The 17,530-nt window shown below is 48.5% G+C and overlaps 1 protein-coding gene across 6 annotated transcripts in view; it reads right to left on the minus strand.

The window, feature by feature from the left end:
* Positions 1-17,530, minus strand: part of slc44a5b (solute carrier family 44 member 5b) — a 371,713-nt gene that overhangs the window by 100,400 nt on the left and 253,783 nt on the right. For 4 of the 6 annotated variants that reach the window (XM_068036576.1, XM_068036575.1, XM_068036577.1 and 1 more), the window contains exons 8-9: positions 8,882-9,005; positions 5,407-5,439 (exon numbers count right to left, since the gene is read on the minus strand). In XM_068036576.1, coding sequence (XP_067892677.1) covers positions 5,407-5,439; positions 8,882-9,005 — 157 coding nt within the window. The remainder of the gene's footprint in view (positions 1-5,406; positions 5,440-8,881; positions 9,006-17,530) is intronic. The other 2 variants (XM_068036579.1, XM_068036580.1) reach the window with 1 other exon arrangement.

Genomic DNA, 17,530 nt, shown 5'->3' on the forward strand with positions numbered 1-17,530 from the left:
GGCAATTAATGTCCAACTAAGGGCCTCATTCCACCACCATAATTAGCCGAGCGGCAGGCAGCTCTGTCGCCTCATGGGGGGTACGGCAGGAATATCTGTGCCGGTTGCTTGCCGGATCCGGGATGGAGGCAGTCCCTCATTAATAGTCACTTAGTGCCTGAGCGAGGGATCCGCCATTGGGATGGGGGGGGGGGGTGGTTGCCGCTGAGAGCCATCCCGTGTCCTTGCTGCTGAACCCCTACTCCCCACTTCCTGCGATTCCCACCCCATGAGAAACCCCCCCCCCCCCACCTCCCTGACCTACCTGTGGCCTGGGTTCAGCACCACTCCTGGGCTTTGGGTGGGTGCTCCTCCAGCAGCAGTCACTGCCTTCGCGGTGGCACTGCTCAGTTAAAGAGTTGCGGCCTCCGATTGACTGGCAGCTCACAGAGGGCGGGACATCTGTCGCCGGGGTTCTTGATCCTGTGGAAGGCCCATTGCTCTCCAGTTTAGTGCTTAATTGGCATTTGATTCGGCGGGGCTCCCACAGAAAGGGCGACGCGGGGTTCTTGGTGGCTCTTTTACCGGAGATCGAGACCCCTGTCACCCGGATAAAATACCGGCCAAGGACATTGGGGTTGTAACAGCTCCAATGAGATAAAAATTAGGTGCAATGAAAAATAATACAAAATAGGACCTTCAGAAAGAATATAAGGAATAAAACTGGCAGGAAACAACACGGCTTATAAAAATTCAGAGAAAATCTCGTTGGACAGGAGAATCAATTGCAGGCCAGGAAAATTTTTAAAAAAGCTTGCTACCCACTGAAGCACAGTTGATATTTCTACTGCACACACTGCTCTTACTGAGGTCAGATTGAAGGATTGATATCAGATCATTGTTAGCTCTTGGCTTTTATATTCCATAGCTTGTGATAAAATCTAGACTCCCATAAAAAATTTTTTACAGCCCTCAGGTGCTGCCTTTAATGACCTTTGGCCCTTTGTCCCTATGCCCCCAAATCGCTCTCCGCCCTCACAGCCCCTAGCCCACCCCTACTTACTGCATTATTACAACTGTTGTTTATTGAATCAAAATGCATCACCTCACACTTATTAATACTGAAAGCTTGCTTGCCCCTTTTGAAATCCCCTGGACCGATTCTAATTATTTTCTCTTTATCTAGATATATGGATCTCCTTTCCTTAATTAAAGTCTCAAAAGTTTTCCCGAGCACAATTGCTAACAGATAAAACAAACTGGGGTGGTTTTCCTTGGAATTTAGAAGGTTAAGGGGTGATTTAATTGACTTTTTTCAAGATATTAAGGGGAACAGATATGGTAGATTGGCAGAAATTAATTCTGCAGGTTGGGGAGTCTAGAACTATGGGATATAGTCTAAAAATTAGAGCCAGGAGTGAAATTAGGAAACATTTCATCACACAAAGGGTGGTAAAAGTTCTGGAACTCTCTTCCTGAAATGGCAATTGATGCTAGATCAATGGTTTATTTTAAATCTGAGATTGATTAATTTTTGTTAACCAAATGTATTAAGGGATATGGGGCAAAAGCAGCTATATGGAGTTGTCACAGATCAGCCACGATCTCGTTGTATGGTGGAACAGGCTCGAGGGGCTGAATCGTCTCCTCATGGTCCTATGTTCCTAACTGGTCTATAATGACCACAATTGGATTTATCTCCCTTTTAAAAATACAAACTACATTGGCTGTGGCAAATTTCCTCTCATCTGATCCTACAATATGCACTGTTGATCCATGAAACATTGTCTTCCTTTAGGCAAGCCACCATCTAAAATCTTCATTTCATCCATTACCATATCACTCACTCCCACTCAACTATTTCAGGGTCTACCTGATAAGAACAGAAGAAACAGGAGCAGGATGAGGCCATTCGGCCCCTCAAGCCTGCTCTTCCATTCAATAAGATCATGGTTAATCTTCTACCTCAAATCCACTGACCCGTCCAATCCCGTATCCCTTGATTACTTTAGGTTCCAAGAATCTATTGTTATCAGTCTTGAATATACTCAATGGTGGAGCATCCACAACCCTCTGGGGTAGAAAATTTCAAAGATTCCCAACCCTCTGAGTGAAGAAATTTCTCCTCATCTCAGTCCCGAATGGTCAATCCCTTATCCTGAGACTGTGACCCCATGTTCTAGACCCTCCAGCCACGGGGGGAATGACCTCTCAGCATCTACCCTGTCAAACCCTCGAAAAATGTTATAGGTTTCAATAAGATCACCTCTTCTTCTGAACCTGAGGGAATATAGACCCATTCTACTCAATGTCTCCTCTCAGGACAATCCCCTCATCCCAGGAATCAGTCTAGTGAACCTTCATTACACCCTGTCTAAGGCAGTTTATCCTTCCTAAGGAATAGAGTCATTGAACCATTATTACAGAACAGGAGGACATTCGGCCCATCGATCCGTGCTGGCTCTCTGTATAGCAATCCAGTCAGTCCCATACCCCCATTCTATCCCCGTAGCCCTGCAAGTTTAATTCCCTCAAGTACCTATTCAACTTCCTTTTGAAATCAGTACTCATCTTTGCTTCCACCACACTTGTAGGCAGCGAATTCTAGGTTATTAACCATTCACTATGTAAAAAAGTTCTTCCTCACATCACCCCTGCATCTCTTGCCCAAAAACTTAAATCTGTGTCTCCTAGTCATCAGCTAATGGGCACTTTTTTCTTTGTCTAACTGACCTAAACCTGTCCATAATCTTGTACACCTCCCCTCAATCTCATTTGCTCAACCTAACCTTGTAACTAAAGTCCCTCATCCCTGGAACCATTCTGGTAAATCTCCTCTGCACCCTTTCACAGACCCTCACATCCTTCCTAAAGTGTGGTGACCAGAACTGGATGCAATACTCCAGTTGGGGTCTAACCAGAGCTTTATAAAGGTTCAGCATAACCTCCCTGGCTTTTGTACTCAATGTCTCTATTTCTGAAGCTCAAAATCCCATATGCTTTACTAACCACTCTCTTTATATGTCCAGCCACCTTCAAAGATCGATGCACATGCACCCTCAGGTCCCTCTGTTCCTGCACACTCTTTAGAACTGTGCCATTAAGTAGATATATCCTCACCCTATCCCTTCTGCCAAACCTCACACTTCCCTGTATTAAATTCCATCTGCCACTTGTCTGCCCCTTCTGCTTGCCTATCTATGTCCTGACCTGAATTATACTCCAGGTGTGGTCTCACCAAAGCCCTGGACAATTGCAGCAAGACTTTCTTACTCTTGTACTCCAACCCCCTTGTAATAAAGGCCATTATACCATTTGCTTCCCTAACTGCATGCTTTACCTCCTTCCTGACATCCTTCTCTTTTGGCCCAGGAATTAACTCTCTGCAGCTGCAGCTGAGAACTGAGCATGAACAGGGAACAGGAATCCCCAACTCCCACCACCCACCACCACCCCCCCCAATACTGGGCCTTGGGTCTCACTCGCACGTGTTGCGAGAGCTAAAGGCCAGCTACCCGACCTGAACCTAAAGGGACCTGACAACATGTGTTGGGTTCGGGTTGCGTCGGGTCGCACTTCCAGGTCCGGTATTCGGGCTCGGGTCAGGTCGGGCCGGGTCAGACACGCTCTCTCACAACCTCAGGTAAGTGGCTCCAACGTTAATGTCATTTTTGGACCAGAAAGGTGGTTTTGGTACAGTTATTTTAAGCTTGTGCAGATCAGCAACAAAGCGAAAAATGGAAGGTAGGTTAACTGATGGTCGGGTGGAGTCGGGCACAGAAAGAAATGGAAGGACTTTGGCTGGGTCGGGCTCGGGGTCGGATGTGGTTCCGTTGGGCTTGGGTCAGGCCCAAGCCAGCCTTGAGTGACAGCTGCAGATGCCTGTTGGTCTTCTCCAGATGGTGCAGCGGTGAAGAGATTTCATATTCAGGCCAGCAACAGCTCTTAGCTAGGTCCTGGGAGAAGGCAAGGGAGAAAGGGCACTGGGAGAATGGGAAGGAGTGATCAGAAGAGAGGAGGTTGCTGGTAGAGGGGGAAGGAGTTACTGGGGGGGGGGGGAGAGCAGTGATGGGGAGGGGGAGGGACAGTGTTAGGGAGGGGAGAGACAGTGATGGGGAGAGGGAGGGACAGTGATGGGGAGGGGGAGGTATCAACATCTTCTCTCCATCTACCCTATCAAATTCTTTCATGATTTTAAAGACCTCTGTCAGGTCACCCCTCAGTCTTCTCTTTTCTGGAGTAAAGTGTCGCAGCCTGTTTAACCTTTCCTGCTAGTTATAATCTCTCAGTTTTGCTATCATCCTTGTAAAACCTTTTTTTCACATCCTCTTCAGTGCCTCTACATCTTTTTTTTAACAATATGGAGACCAGAACAGTTCACATTTCTCCAAGTGTGGTCTAACCAAGGATTTTTAAAAATTATTTAGAGATACAGCACTGAAACAGGCTCTTCGGCCCATCGAGTCTGTGCCGACCAACAACCACCCATTTATACTTTTTGGGCGGCACAGTGGCGCAGTGGTTAGCACTGCAGCCTCACAGCTCCAGGGACCCGGGTTCGATTCTGGGTACTGCCTGTGTGGAGTTTGCAAGTTCTCCCTGTGTCTGTGTGGGTTTTCTCCGGGTGCTCCGGTTTCCTCCCACAAGCCAAAAGACTTGCAGGTTGATAGGTAAATTGGCCATTATAAATTGTCACTAGTATAGGTAGGTGGTAGGGAAATATAGGGACAGGTGGGGATGTTTGGTAGGAATATGGGATTAGTGTAGGATTAGTATAAATGGGTGGTTGATGGTCGGCACAGACTCGGTGGGCCGAAGGGCCTGTTTCAGTGCTGTATCTCTAATCTAATCTAATCTAATCTAACCCTACAGTAATCCCATATTTCCTACCACCTACCTACACTAGGGGCAATTTATAATGGCCAATTTACCCATCATTGCAAGTCTTTGGCTGTGGGAGGAAACCGGAGCACTCGGCGGAAACCCACACGGTCACAGGGAGAACTTGCAAACTCCGCACAGGCAATACCCAGAATTGAGCCCGGGTCCCTGGAGCTGTGAGGCTGCAGTGCTAACCACTGTGCCACCTCTTCAATACTAGTTTAACATAAATTCTCTGCTTTTCTATTCTATCCTGCTGGAAATGAACCTCAGTGCTTTGTTTGCTTTCTGGCCTTATTAACGTGCGTCAATACTTTTAGTCATTTGTGAAACTGTATCACCAGATCCCTCTGTTCCTCTACCCCATTTACACTCTGATTTTCCACACATATCAGCACTAGCCACCAGCTCTCACTATCATTAAAGTGCACTGCATTCCAACCGAGCTATATAGCAAACAAATGGAACAGCCAAAGAGCTCATGCAGGTTTAATGCACATTAGCTCATTCCAAACTGTCTGGATTACTCAAAAATTATTCCAGCACCTCTTGGATCCGTGGCGGATGGCAGTCACTTTGCTGTAAATTTAAACAAAAGACTATTTGTTATCACTAAAAAAAAAAAATCACTGATGACAAATATTTTCACACTCACAAGATTCAAAACAAAGTTGTAGAAACTGACTAAAGTGCCATGAATTGGCCAAAGGCGATATCACCAACTGAGGTCCAAGGCTGAAATAACTCTTGGCAATCCATTTTTTAGAATACATCTATTTATTCTAGCTGATCTCCCGAGGTAATGGGGACAGTAGTCTGAGAGGTGGACGGGATAGTTGCACTAGGGTGAACTGATGTAATTTAACTCCCATTTTAAAGCTATATATCTGTCCTTATTTTGATTTTTCTGTTATAAATTTCCATGTCCACATTTGAAATGTATGTAAACATGTCACATTGTAATTATACCCTCCTGCCAGCAGTGGTGCTGCCCTGAGGAGGGGAGGGGAGTGAGAATCAAGATGTGACAAGTTTACATGGGCAATTCTCATTATAAATAAGGACACATGAATTGACAGGAAGGGCTGAATTTATTGTAGCTGCCTGGGCTCCTGATGCCAGGCTGAAAAGACAAGGGGAACCCACCCCCCCCCCCCCCCCCCCCCCCCCCGCACTCCCCCCCACCTGGTGCAATTCAACGGAACTCAGGCAATTAACTGCCTGATGCTATGGTCCCCATCCCCTTAAGCCTCCAAGAGCTGCTGGCCAATCAGAGGGCCAGCAGCTCAGTAGTATCGGTAGTGCCACCGGGAGCGGTGGCCATTGCCGGTATTAAACCAGGCTTAGCATTGAGCAGCCATGGAGACCCCGGACCCCAGGTAAGTATGGCGGAGACACCGGGGCCAGTCCGGAAGGCCCTGGTGAGGGATGGCAGAGTGTGATCGTTGAGAGCAGGGACAGCCTTAGCTGCCAGGAGCCCTCTGTGGGCCACAGATTGCCAACGCCTACAGGGAGGCCACTTTATTTTACTGGGTGACCTCCCTGCGTGGCGGAGGCTAACCCTCTCAGCCGACGGTGTAGTTCCAGCAGCAGCGGGAAGAGGCCCTTAAGTGGCTATTAATTGACCACTTAAGGGCCTCAATTGGCCTCTGGGTGGGTAGGCCTTTCTTCAGCCTTTCCTGCCCCTGACTCAATTGCAAGGTGAAGGGAAGACAATGCACCCTCTGACCCCTGCCTTCCACCACTATTCTATGGGCCCCGCCTTCCAGTTGTATAAATATAATATATATAAACAGTCTGAACTATCATGATTGTTTTACTCGGCTAGGGTTGTGGTGTTGTGATATTTTATGAGTAGATTCTAACTATCAGTTGAACCATGACATTAGATTATTCCATGAACACAGCTGCTAGTATTTCTAAAAATATATAGTTCCCTGGACAATTTTTTCCATTCTCTTTCTCTCTTCATTGGACATATCATAGGAGGACATTGAGTCACACAATTAATGACAGATCACACTATCCATGAAGGATTAATGATTGTGATATAATCTCAAATGATATCCATCAGTTAACTCACAGCACACAACACAGAAACCATTTAAAACCAATTATAATTAGATATGGAGCGTGATCATTGCTGCAGCCTTGCATTACTGCCCTGCAGCCCATTAATTTAATATTAATGAGAAGTTCTATGGATACACAGAGCCATGTCAATGCATGGTGGACTGGGTGAATGGGACAAAGAATGGACACCAGTCTGTGAAACAAAGAACAACACTTACTTTTGGGCACACAAGCAGTGGAAAACCTACAGAGAAGAGCAGCAACTAGAAAAGGCATGACCTGGGGGGGAAGTTCAGAGAAGCATAAGATGTAGAGTTTTGGGAGAACGCAGGTAATGGAGGGATGAAGAATCCCACTGGACTATAAAATATCAATTATAATAGAGGAGGCAAAGCAACAAGGGTAAAACAGAGGGTATAAGTGAACCTTAGTGAACAGAAAACTTGGAAGAGACATCAGAGTAAATCTAGGACAGACAGCAGAGTCAATCTAGAGCAGGTACCAGAGTAATTTAAGGATACGAATCAGAGTAAATCCAGAACAGGTATCAGTGTGAATCTAGAATATGTATCAGGTAATTCAAGAGTAGGAATCAGTAAATCTCAAATGGGTATCAGGGTAAATCTAGAATATGAGTCACAGTGAGTTTATAACAGGCTTCACAGTCATTCTAGAACAGGTGTCAGAGTAATTCAAGAATGTGTATCAGTGTAAATCTAGAACAGGTATCAGCGTAAAGCAGATTTTAGGAAAAATGTCATTACACATAGAGTGATGAATGTTTAGATTGTTGTAGAAGAGCCATTGTCATATCCAATCTCAACACTCTGCCCCTACTCCAAAGCTGCACATGTCTTTGCCTTGTTATTGACTTTGGTAAGGTAAATGGTATTACCAGATTGGGACAGGAGGTGGCAGCAGTAGCAGATGGCCCATCGTTTGAAGCTCATCACCACGGTTTCACATTAATTCCTTCTTGGGATGTGGATATTGTTTCCCATTCTTAATTGTCCAGGAGAAAGTTTATGGGGGGGGGGGGGGGCTTTTCTCCGATCGGTTTTGATACAGCTGAGTGGCTTGGTAGGCCACATTAGAGGTCAATTAATAGTTAACCATGTTTGGGTTGGGTTGGAGTCACATAGAAACCCAGACAGAGTAAGGGACATGAGTGAACCAGTTGGATTTTTACGACAATCCAACAGGTTATGGTCACTTTCACAGAGAACCAGCTTTTCATTTCCATACTGTCATTGTCAGCCCTCTCTCAACACATTGCTTTTGAACTACAGGAACCTCCCACTTCACAAACAATAGAGATTTTGCGAGATTGTCCAGGGGAGAAGAAATACAGACAACGAGCACTGAGGCAGTTCATGAAAAATTTGGATGCTATGATTAGATAGTTGGCTTATAAGAGGCACAGATGCAACAAGCTACACTTCTACAGAACCCCTCATGCAGGACATTTTACGAGAGGGTGGAGGGGAGAATCTCACACAGGATATCATAGAATCTTACAGCAGAGGAGGAGGCCATTCAGCCATTCTGACCATGCTAGCTCTTTGAAAGAGCTATCCAATAAGACCCACAGCCCCTGCTCTTTCCCCATAGTCCTGTAAATTTTTCTCCCCTTCAAGTATTTATCCAATTCCCTTTTGAAAGTTATTATTGAATCTGCTTCCACCGCCCTTTCAGGCAGCGCGTTCCAGATCACAACAACTCACTGTGTAAAACAAAAATCCCCTCACCTGCCCCACTGGTTCTTTTGTCGATTATCTTAATCTGTGTCCTCTGACACTCCCGCAATTGAAACAGTTTCTCCTTATTTACTCTATCAAAACCCTTCATGATTTTGAACACCTCTATTAAATCTCCTCTTAACCTTCTCTGCTGTAAGGAGCTGACAGTGAGTCGGGCTCCCGAGGGCCACAGTGAGCAGGCGACTTACTTGGCTGCGTCCCGTAGGTCAGTCACGTTGCGGGTTTTACCACGGCCATCTTTAAAAGTGGTCCTGTTGGCCACGGTCAGTATTCCGTTCTTAGTGGTGAAGTCAGGGAAGCAACGTCGCAGAACTGGGGAGGCAAAGGAAGAGGAAAATGACCGAGGGCGGGAGAGAAATCAATGATTTAACAATGAACACAGCAACATGGTCATGTAAAACTCCTCCAACCGCCACTGGACTTAAGTACAGAGAGCACAGAAACAGGCCATTCGGCCCAACTGGTCCATGCTGGTGTTTATGCTCCACATGAGCCTCCTCCCACCCCCTCTTCATCTCTCCCTATCAACATATCCTTCTATTCCTTTCTCCCTCACGTGTTTATCCAGCTTCCCCCTAAATGTATCGATACTATTCACCTCAACCACTCCCTGTGGAACTGAGTCTCACATTATTGACACTCTCCGGATAAAGCAGTTTCTCCTGAATTCCCTGTTGGATTTATTATTATCTTATAACCATGGCCCCTAGTTCTGGACTCCCCCATGAGTGGAAACATCTTCTCTACATCTAACCTATTAAATCCCTTTGTAACGATTCTATCAGATCACCCCTCGGTCTTTTCTTTCCTGTAGAAATGAGCCAATCTTTTCTGGTAATTCTAACCTCTCAGTTTTGATATTACCCATGTAAGACTTTTTTGCACCTTCTCCAATGTTTCTATATCCTTTTTATAATATGGAGATCAGAACTGTGCTCATTACTCCTTGTGTGGTTGAACCAAGGTTCTATAAATTTTAACAGAAACTTCCCTCTGATATAACTTTGATACAATGATAGGATAGTACAACACAGAGGGAAACCTTTCTGCCCAGTGAGTCAGTGCCAGCTCTTTCAAAGACCAATCCAGTTAGTTCCACTGCCCCGCTCTTTCCCCACCTCCCTGCAACAACTTCTCGTTCATGCTTTCATCCAATTACCTTTTGAAAGCTACTATTGAATCTGTCACAAAAACATAGCGGGACAGATACAAAAAATAATTGAAAGGGTTAATGGGACGTTAGCCTTTATCTCAAGGGGTTTGATATGCTGGAAATTATACCACAGTTGTATATAGACACTGACAGGATGTTTCCGCTGGCTGGGAAATCTAAAATGGGGGCACAGACTCAGGATAAAGAGCGTTACAGAAACAAGACAGGTAGATAAAATTAATATACAGATCAGCCATGATCTCACTGAATAGCCGAACACTTTTGAGGGACTGAATGGCCTCCTAATCCTATGTTTCCTTGTTAATATCTGGCAGGCCAGTTTAAATCCAGTAGTGGGCAGCATTTAGATCAGGGGTCTGCAACCTGCAGCTACAGAACTGCACATTGCTATTTCAACATCTCATTTGCAGCTCCCAACCTTAACATTAACATGAAAAAGCCTAAAAAAAGATTAAGTCAAGAAAAGTAAGAGCTGTGTTTTTATTGTGGGGATAAAAAGCTAATCATTATGCTGCATGTTGCAGTTTCAAATGATTATTTTAACGAAAAACATCATGCTCTAAATAAACCTGTTTGAGTGGTATATCTACACTGTGGGTGGTATATCTACACTGTGAGTGGTATACCTACACTGTGGGTGGTATATCTACACTGTGGGTGGTATATCTACACTGTGAGTGGTATATCTACACTGTGGGTGGTATATCTGCACTGTGAGTGGTATATCTACACTGTGGGTGGTATATCTACACTGTGAGTGGTATATCTACACTGTGAGTGGTATATCTACACTGTGGGTGGTATATCTACACTGTGAGTGGTATATCTACACTGTGAGTGGTATATCTACACTGTGGGTGGTATATCTACACTGTGAGTGGTATATCTACACTGTGGGTGGTATATCTGCACTGTGAGTGGTATATCTACACTGTGGGTGGTATATCTACACTGTGGGTATAGGTAATGCCTTTGGTTTAAGGAACAGGTTTTATGGTAGCAACCATCGTTTCTAATATAACGGAGATGATAAATTATTCTGGATGTGAAAGTAAAAGCTTTTTTTTTAACCATGAGAATCAATAGACAAAAAAATTGCCTTAATTCTATGCATCTTGCTAGTTTGTGCTAAAGATGACTTTACTAACTAAATAATAATAAAGTCAAAAAATTCAATAATTCAGAGTTTGTTCCAGTTTAATTTCAATTTTTTCTATTGATAAATAAAATACATGTATTGAATTTATGTATTATATATGTAAATAATGCATTCTACCAGAGCACTTGACAATTTGCCAAGTATGTTGTTAGAAATGCTGTAATTTGTCTTCCAGCTTTTGGCATTTTTTTTTAAAGGCTCTTCAGGTAAAGGACGCTGATCCCTGATGCAGACCACATTTAAAACAAGTATTTTTGGGATTGGGATGATGTGAGCATGGCTGGATTTATTGGCCATTCCGAGATGCCCCTTGAGAAGGTCTTGGTGCTGCCTCTTGTAGCAATTGTGTTTACCGCAGACTGTCTTGCAAAGCCACTTCAGGGAGCATCAAGAGTCAAGCCCGAAAACCAATAGGACTGGAGTCACAGCTAAAAGAAAGAAGTTGCATTTCTATAGCACCTTTCACAACCTCAGGATATCATGAAACAGCACCTTACAGCCAATGAAGTACTTTTTGAAGTGTAGTCACTGTTGTAATGTGTAAAACACTGCAGCCAATTTGTGCACAGGAAGCTCCCACAAACAGCAATGTGATAATGAGCAGATAGCCTGATTTAGTGACATTGATTGAGGGATAAATAGTGTCCAGGACAGTGGGGAGAACTGCCCTGCTCTTCTTCAGATTAAATAGACTGGGAGGAGGTTCATGTGGTGAGCAAACAAGGGCCGAGATCAGTTGGGCCAATTGTCCTGTTTCTGTGCTGTAAATTCTCTGCAATTCTCTATTAAAAATATTCTAAATATGTACAACCAATGGGAGCCTCAATCTTATCAGATACTGCCCCTTTGTCGAAAATTATCATCCAATACATTTTATTTTCAGATATTAGTCAACCACCTTTCATTACTCAAGCCCACGTCTTGCTTTTTCCCCGGAATATCTTCCAGTGCAGCTGGTAAAGGAAACCGTTTAAGGATGTTAAACTTCTGCTTTCTGTCTGGTTTACTAAAAACATATCATCAGCTTTGGCTCAGTGGGTAGCACACTTTACTCTGGGTTGGAAGGGTATGGGTTCAAGACCAGACTAACACTCCCAGTGCAGTACTGAGGGAGTGCTGCACTGTCGGAGGGTCAGTACTGAGGGAGTGCTGCACAATCAGAGGGTCAGTACTGAGGGATGCTGCACAGTCGGAGGGTCAGTACTGAGGGAGTGCTGCACTGTCGGAGGGTCAGTACTGAGGGAGTGCTGCACGGTCGGAGGGTCAGTACTGAGGGAGTGCTGCACAGTCAGAGGGTCAGTACTGAGGGAGTGCTGCACAGTCGGAGGGTCAGTACTGAGGGAGTGCTGCACTGTCGGAGGGTCAGTACTGAAGAAGTGCTGCACTGAGAGAGAGTCAGTACTGAGGGAGTGCTGCACAGTCAGAGGGTCAGTACTGAGGGAGTGCTGCACTGTCAGAGGGTCAGTACTAAGGGAGTGCTGCACGGTCGGAGGGTCAGTACTGAGGGAGTGCTGCACAGTCAGAGGGTCAGTACTGAAGGAGTGCTGCACGGTCGGAGGGTCAGTACTGAGGGAGTGCTGCACAGTCGGAGGGTCAGTACTGAGGGAGTGCTGCACTGTCGGAGGGTCAGTACTGAAGAAGTGCTGCACTGAGAGAGAGTCAGTACTGAGGGAGTGCTGCACAGTCAGAGGGTCAGTACTGAGGGAGTGCTGCACAGTCAGAGGGTCAGTACTAAGGGAGTGCTGCACGGTCGTAGGGTCAGTACTGAGGGAGTGCTGCACAGTCAGAGGGTCAGTACTGAAGGAGTGCTACACAGTCAGAGGGTCAGTACTGAGGGAGTGCTGCACTGAGAGAGAGTCAGTACTGAGGGAGTGCTGCACTGTCGGAGGGTCAGTACTGAGGGAGTGCTGCACAGTCGGAGGATCAGTACTGAGGGAGCGCTGCACTGAGAGAGAGTCAGTACTGAGGGAGTGCTGCACTGTCGGAGGGTCAGTACTGAGGGAGTGCTGCACAGTTGGAGGGTCAGTACCGAGGGAGTGCTGCACAGTCGGAGGATCAGTACTGAGGGAGCACTGCACTGAGAAAGAGTCAGTACTGAGGGAGTGCTGCACTGTCGGAGGGTCAGTACTGAGGGAGTGCTGCACAGTTGGAGGGTCAGTACCGAGGGAGTGCTGCACAGTCGGAGGATCAGTACTGAGGGAGCACTGCACTGAGAAAGAGTCAGTACTGAGGGAGTGCTGCACAATCAGAGGGTCAGTACTGAGGGAGTGCTGCACTGTCGGAGGGTCAGTACTGAGGGAGTGCTGCACGGTCGGAGGGTCAGTACTGAAGGAGTGCTGCACAGTCAGAGGGTCAGTACTGAGGGAGTGCTGCACAGTCGGAGGGTCAGTACTGAGGGAGTGCTGCACTGTCGGAGGGTCAGTACTGAAGGAGTGCTGCACTGAGAGAGAGTCAGTACTGAGGGAGTGCTGCACAATCAGAGGGTCAGTACTGAGGGAGTGCTGCTCTGTCAGAGGGTCAGTACTAAGGGAGTGCTGCACGGTCGGAGGGTCAGTACTGAGGGAGTGCTGCACAGTCAGAGGGTCAGTACTGAAGGAGTGCTGCACGGTCGGAGGGTCAGTACTGAGGGAGTGCTGCACTGAGAGAGAGTCAGTACTGAGGGAGTGCTGCACTGTCGGAGGGTCAGTACTGAGGGAGTGCTGCACAGTCGGAGGATCAGTACTGAGGGAACGCTGCACTGAGAGAGAGTCAGTACTGAGGGAGTGCTGCACGGTCGGAAGGTCAGTACTGAGGGAGTGCTGCACGGTCGGAAGGTCAATACTGAGGAAGTGCTGCACGGTCGGAGGGTCAGTACTAAGGGAGTGCTGCACGGTCGTAGGGTCAGTACTGAGGGAGTGCTGCACAGTCAGAGGGTCAGTACTGAAGGAGTGCTGCACAGTCAGAGGGTCAGTACTGAGGGAGTGCTGCACTGAGAGAGAGTCAGTACTGAGGGAGTGCTGCACTGTCGGAGGGTCAGTACTGAGGGAGTGCTGCACAGTCGGAGGATCAGTACTGAGGGAGCGCTGCACTGAGAGAGAGTCAGTACTGAGGGAGTGCTGCACTGTCGGAGGGTCAGTACTGAGGGAGTGCTGCACAGTTGGAGGGTCAGTACCGAGGGAGTGCTGCACAGTCGGAGGATCAGTACTGAGGGAGCACTGCACTGAGAAAGAGTCAGTACTGAGGGAGTGCTGCACTGTCGGAGGGTCAGTACTGAGGGAGTGCTGCACAGTTGGAGGGTCAGTACCGAGGGAGTGCTGCACAGTCGGAGGATCAGTACTGAGGGAGCACTGCACTGAGAAAGAGTCAGTACTGAGGGAGTGCTGCACAATCAGAGGGTCAGTACTGAGGGAGTGCTGCACTGTCGGAGGGTCAGTACTGAGGGAGTGCTGCACGGTCGGAGGGTCAGTACTGAAGGAGTGCTGCACAGTCAGAGGGTCAGTACTGAGGGAGTGCTGCACAGTCGGAGGGTCAGTACTGAGGGAGTGCTGCACTGTCGGAGGGTCAGTACTGAAGGAGTGCTGCACTGAGAGAGAGTCAGTACTGAGGGAGTGCTGCACAATCAGAGGGTCAGTACTGAGGGAGTGCTGCTCTGTCAGAGGGTCAGTACTAAGGGAGTGCTGCACGGTCGGAGGGTCAGTACTGAGGGAGTGCTGCACAGTCAGAGGGTCAGTACTGAAGGAGTGCTGCACGGTCGGAGGGTCAGTACTGAGGGAGTGCTGCACTGAGAGAGAGTCAGTACTGAGGGAGTGCTGCACTGTCGGAGGGTCAGTACTGAGGGAGTGCTGCACAGTCGGAGGATCAGTACTGAGGGAACGCTGCACTGAGAGAGAGTCAGTACTGAGGGAGTGCTGCACGGTCGGAAGGTCAGTACTGAGGGAGTGCTGCACGGTCGGAAGGTCAATACTGAGGAAGTGCTGCACGGTCGGAGGGTCAGTACTGAGGGAGTGCTGCACAGTCAGAGGGTCAGTACTGAGGGAGTGCTGCACAGTCGGAGGGTCAGTACTGAGGGAGTGCTGCACTGTCGGAAGGTCAGTACTGAGGGAGTGCTGCACTGAGAGAGAGTCAGTACTGAGGGAGTGCTGCACTGTCGGAGGGTCAGTACTGAGGGAGTGCTGCACAGTCGGAGGGTCAGTACTGAGGGAGAACAGCACTGAGAGAGAGTCAGTACTGAGGGAGTGCTGCACTGTCGGAGGGTCAGTACTGAGGGAGCGCTGCACTGAGAGTCAGTACTGAGGGAGTGCTGCATGGTCAGAGGGTCAGTACTGAGGGAGTGCTGCACTGTCGGAGGGTCAGTACTGAGGGAGTGCTGCACTGTCGGAGGGTCAGTACCGAGGGAGTGCTGCACTGTCGGAGGGTCAGTACTGAGGGAGTACAGCACTGAGAGAGAGTCAGTACTGAGGGAGTGCTGCACTGTCGGAGGGTCAGTACTGAGGGAGCGCTGCACTGAGGGAGAGTCAGTACTGAGGGAGTGCTGCATGGTCAGAGGGTCAGTACTGAGGGAGTGCTACACAGTCAGAGGGTCAGTACTGAGGGAGTGCTGCACTGAGAGAGAGTCAGTACTGAGGGAGTGCTGCACTGTCGGAGGGTCAGTACTGAGGGAGTGCTGCACAGTCGGAGGATCAGTACTGAGGGAGCGCTGCACTGAGAGAGAGTCAGTACTGAGGGAGTGCTGCACTGTCGGAGGGTCAGTACTGAGGGAGTGCTGCACAGTTGGAGGGTCAGTACCGAGGGAGTGCTGCACAGTCGGAGGATCAGTACTGAGGGAGCACTGCACTGAGAAAGAGTCAGTACTGAGGGAGTGCTGCACTGTCGGAGGGTCAGTACTGAGGGAGTGCTGCACAGTTGGAGGGTCAGTACCGAGGGAGTGCTGCACAGTCGGAGGATCAGTACTGAGGGAGCACTGCACTGAGAAAGAGTCAGTACTGAGGGAGTGCTGCACAATCAGAGGGTCAGTACTGAGGGAGTGCTGCACTGTCGGAGGGTCAGTACTGAGGGAGTGCTGCACGGTCGGAGGGTCAGTACTGAAGGAGTGCTGCACAGTCAGAGGGTCAGTACTGAGGGAGTGCTGCACAGTCGGAGGGTCAGTACTGAGGGAGTGCTGCACTGTCGGAGGGTCAGTACTGAAGGAGTGCTGCACTGAGAGAGAGTCAGTACTGAGGGAGTGCTGCACAATCAGAGGGTCAGTACTGAGGGAGTGCTGCTCTGTCAGAGGGTCAGTACTAAGGGAGTGCTGCACGGTCGGAGGGTCAGTACTGAGGGAGTGCTGCACAGTCAGAGGGTCAGTACTGAAGGAGTGCTGCACGGTCGGAGGGTCAGTACTGAGGGAGTGCTGCACTGAGAGAGAGTCAGTACTGAGGGAGTGCTGCACTGTCGGAGGGTCAGTACTGAGGGAGTGCTGCACAGTCGGAGGATCAGTACTGAGGGAACGCTGCACTGAGAGAGAGTCAGTACTGAGGGAGTGCTGCACGGTCGGAAGGTCAGTACTGAGGGAGTGCTGCACGGTCGGAAGGTCAATACTGAGGAAGTGCTGCACGGTCGGAGGGTCAGTACTAAGGGAGTGCTGCACGGTCGTAGGGTCAGTACTGAGGGAGTGCTGCACAGTCAGAGGGTCAGTACTGAAGGAGTGCTGCACAGTCAGAGGGTCAGTACTGAGGGAGTGCTGCACTGAGAGAGAGTCAGTACTGAGGGAGTGCTGCACTGTCGGAGGGTCAGTACTGAGGGAGTGCTGCACAGTCGGAGGATCAGTACTGAGGGAGCGCTGCACTGAGAGAGAGTCAGTACTGAGGGAGTGCTGCACTGTCGGAGGGTCAGTACTGAGGGAGTGCTGCACAGTTGGAGGGTCAGTACCGAGGGAGTGCTGCACAGTCGGAGGATCAGTACTGAGGGAGCACTGCACTGAGAAAGAGTCAGTACTGAGGGAGTGCTGCACTGTCGGAGGGTCAGTACTGAGGGAGTGCTGCACAGTTGGAGGGTCAGTACCGAGGGAGTGCTGCACAGTCGGAGGATCAGTACTGAGGGAGCACTGCACTGAGAAAGAGTCAGTACTGAGGGAGTGCTGCACAATCAGAGGGTCAGTACTGAGGGAGTGCTGCACTGTCGGAGGGTCAGTACTGAGGGAGTGCTGCACGGTCGGAGGGTCAGTACTGAAGGAGTGCTGCACAGTCAGAGGGTCAGTACTGAGGGAGTGCTGCACAGTCGGAGGGTCAGTACTGAGGGAGTGCTGCACTGTCGGAGGGTCAGTACTGAAGGAGTGCTGCACTGAGAGAGAGTCAGTACTGAGGGAGTGCTGCACAATCAGAGGGTCAGTACTGAGGGAGTGCTGCTCTGTCAGAGGGTCAGTACTAAGGGAGTGCTGCACGGTCGGAGGGTCAGTACTGAGGGAGTGCTGCACAGTCAGAGGGTCAGTACTGAAGGAGTGCTGCACGGTCGGAGGGTCAGTACTGAGGGAGTGCTGCACTGAGAGAG

This window comes from Heterodontus francisci, chromosome 8, assembly GCF_036365525.1.
Source record: "Heterodontus francisci isolate sHetFra1 chromosome 8, sHetFra1.hap1, whole genome shotgun sequence".
Taxonomy (NCBI): Eukaryota; Metazoa; Chordata; class Chondrichthyes; order Heterodontiformes; family Heterodontidae; genus Heterodontus; species Heterodontus francisci.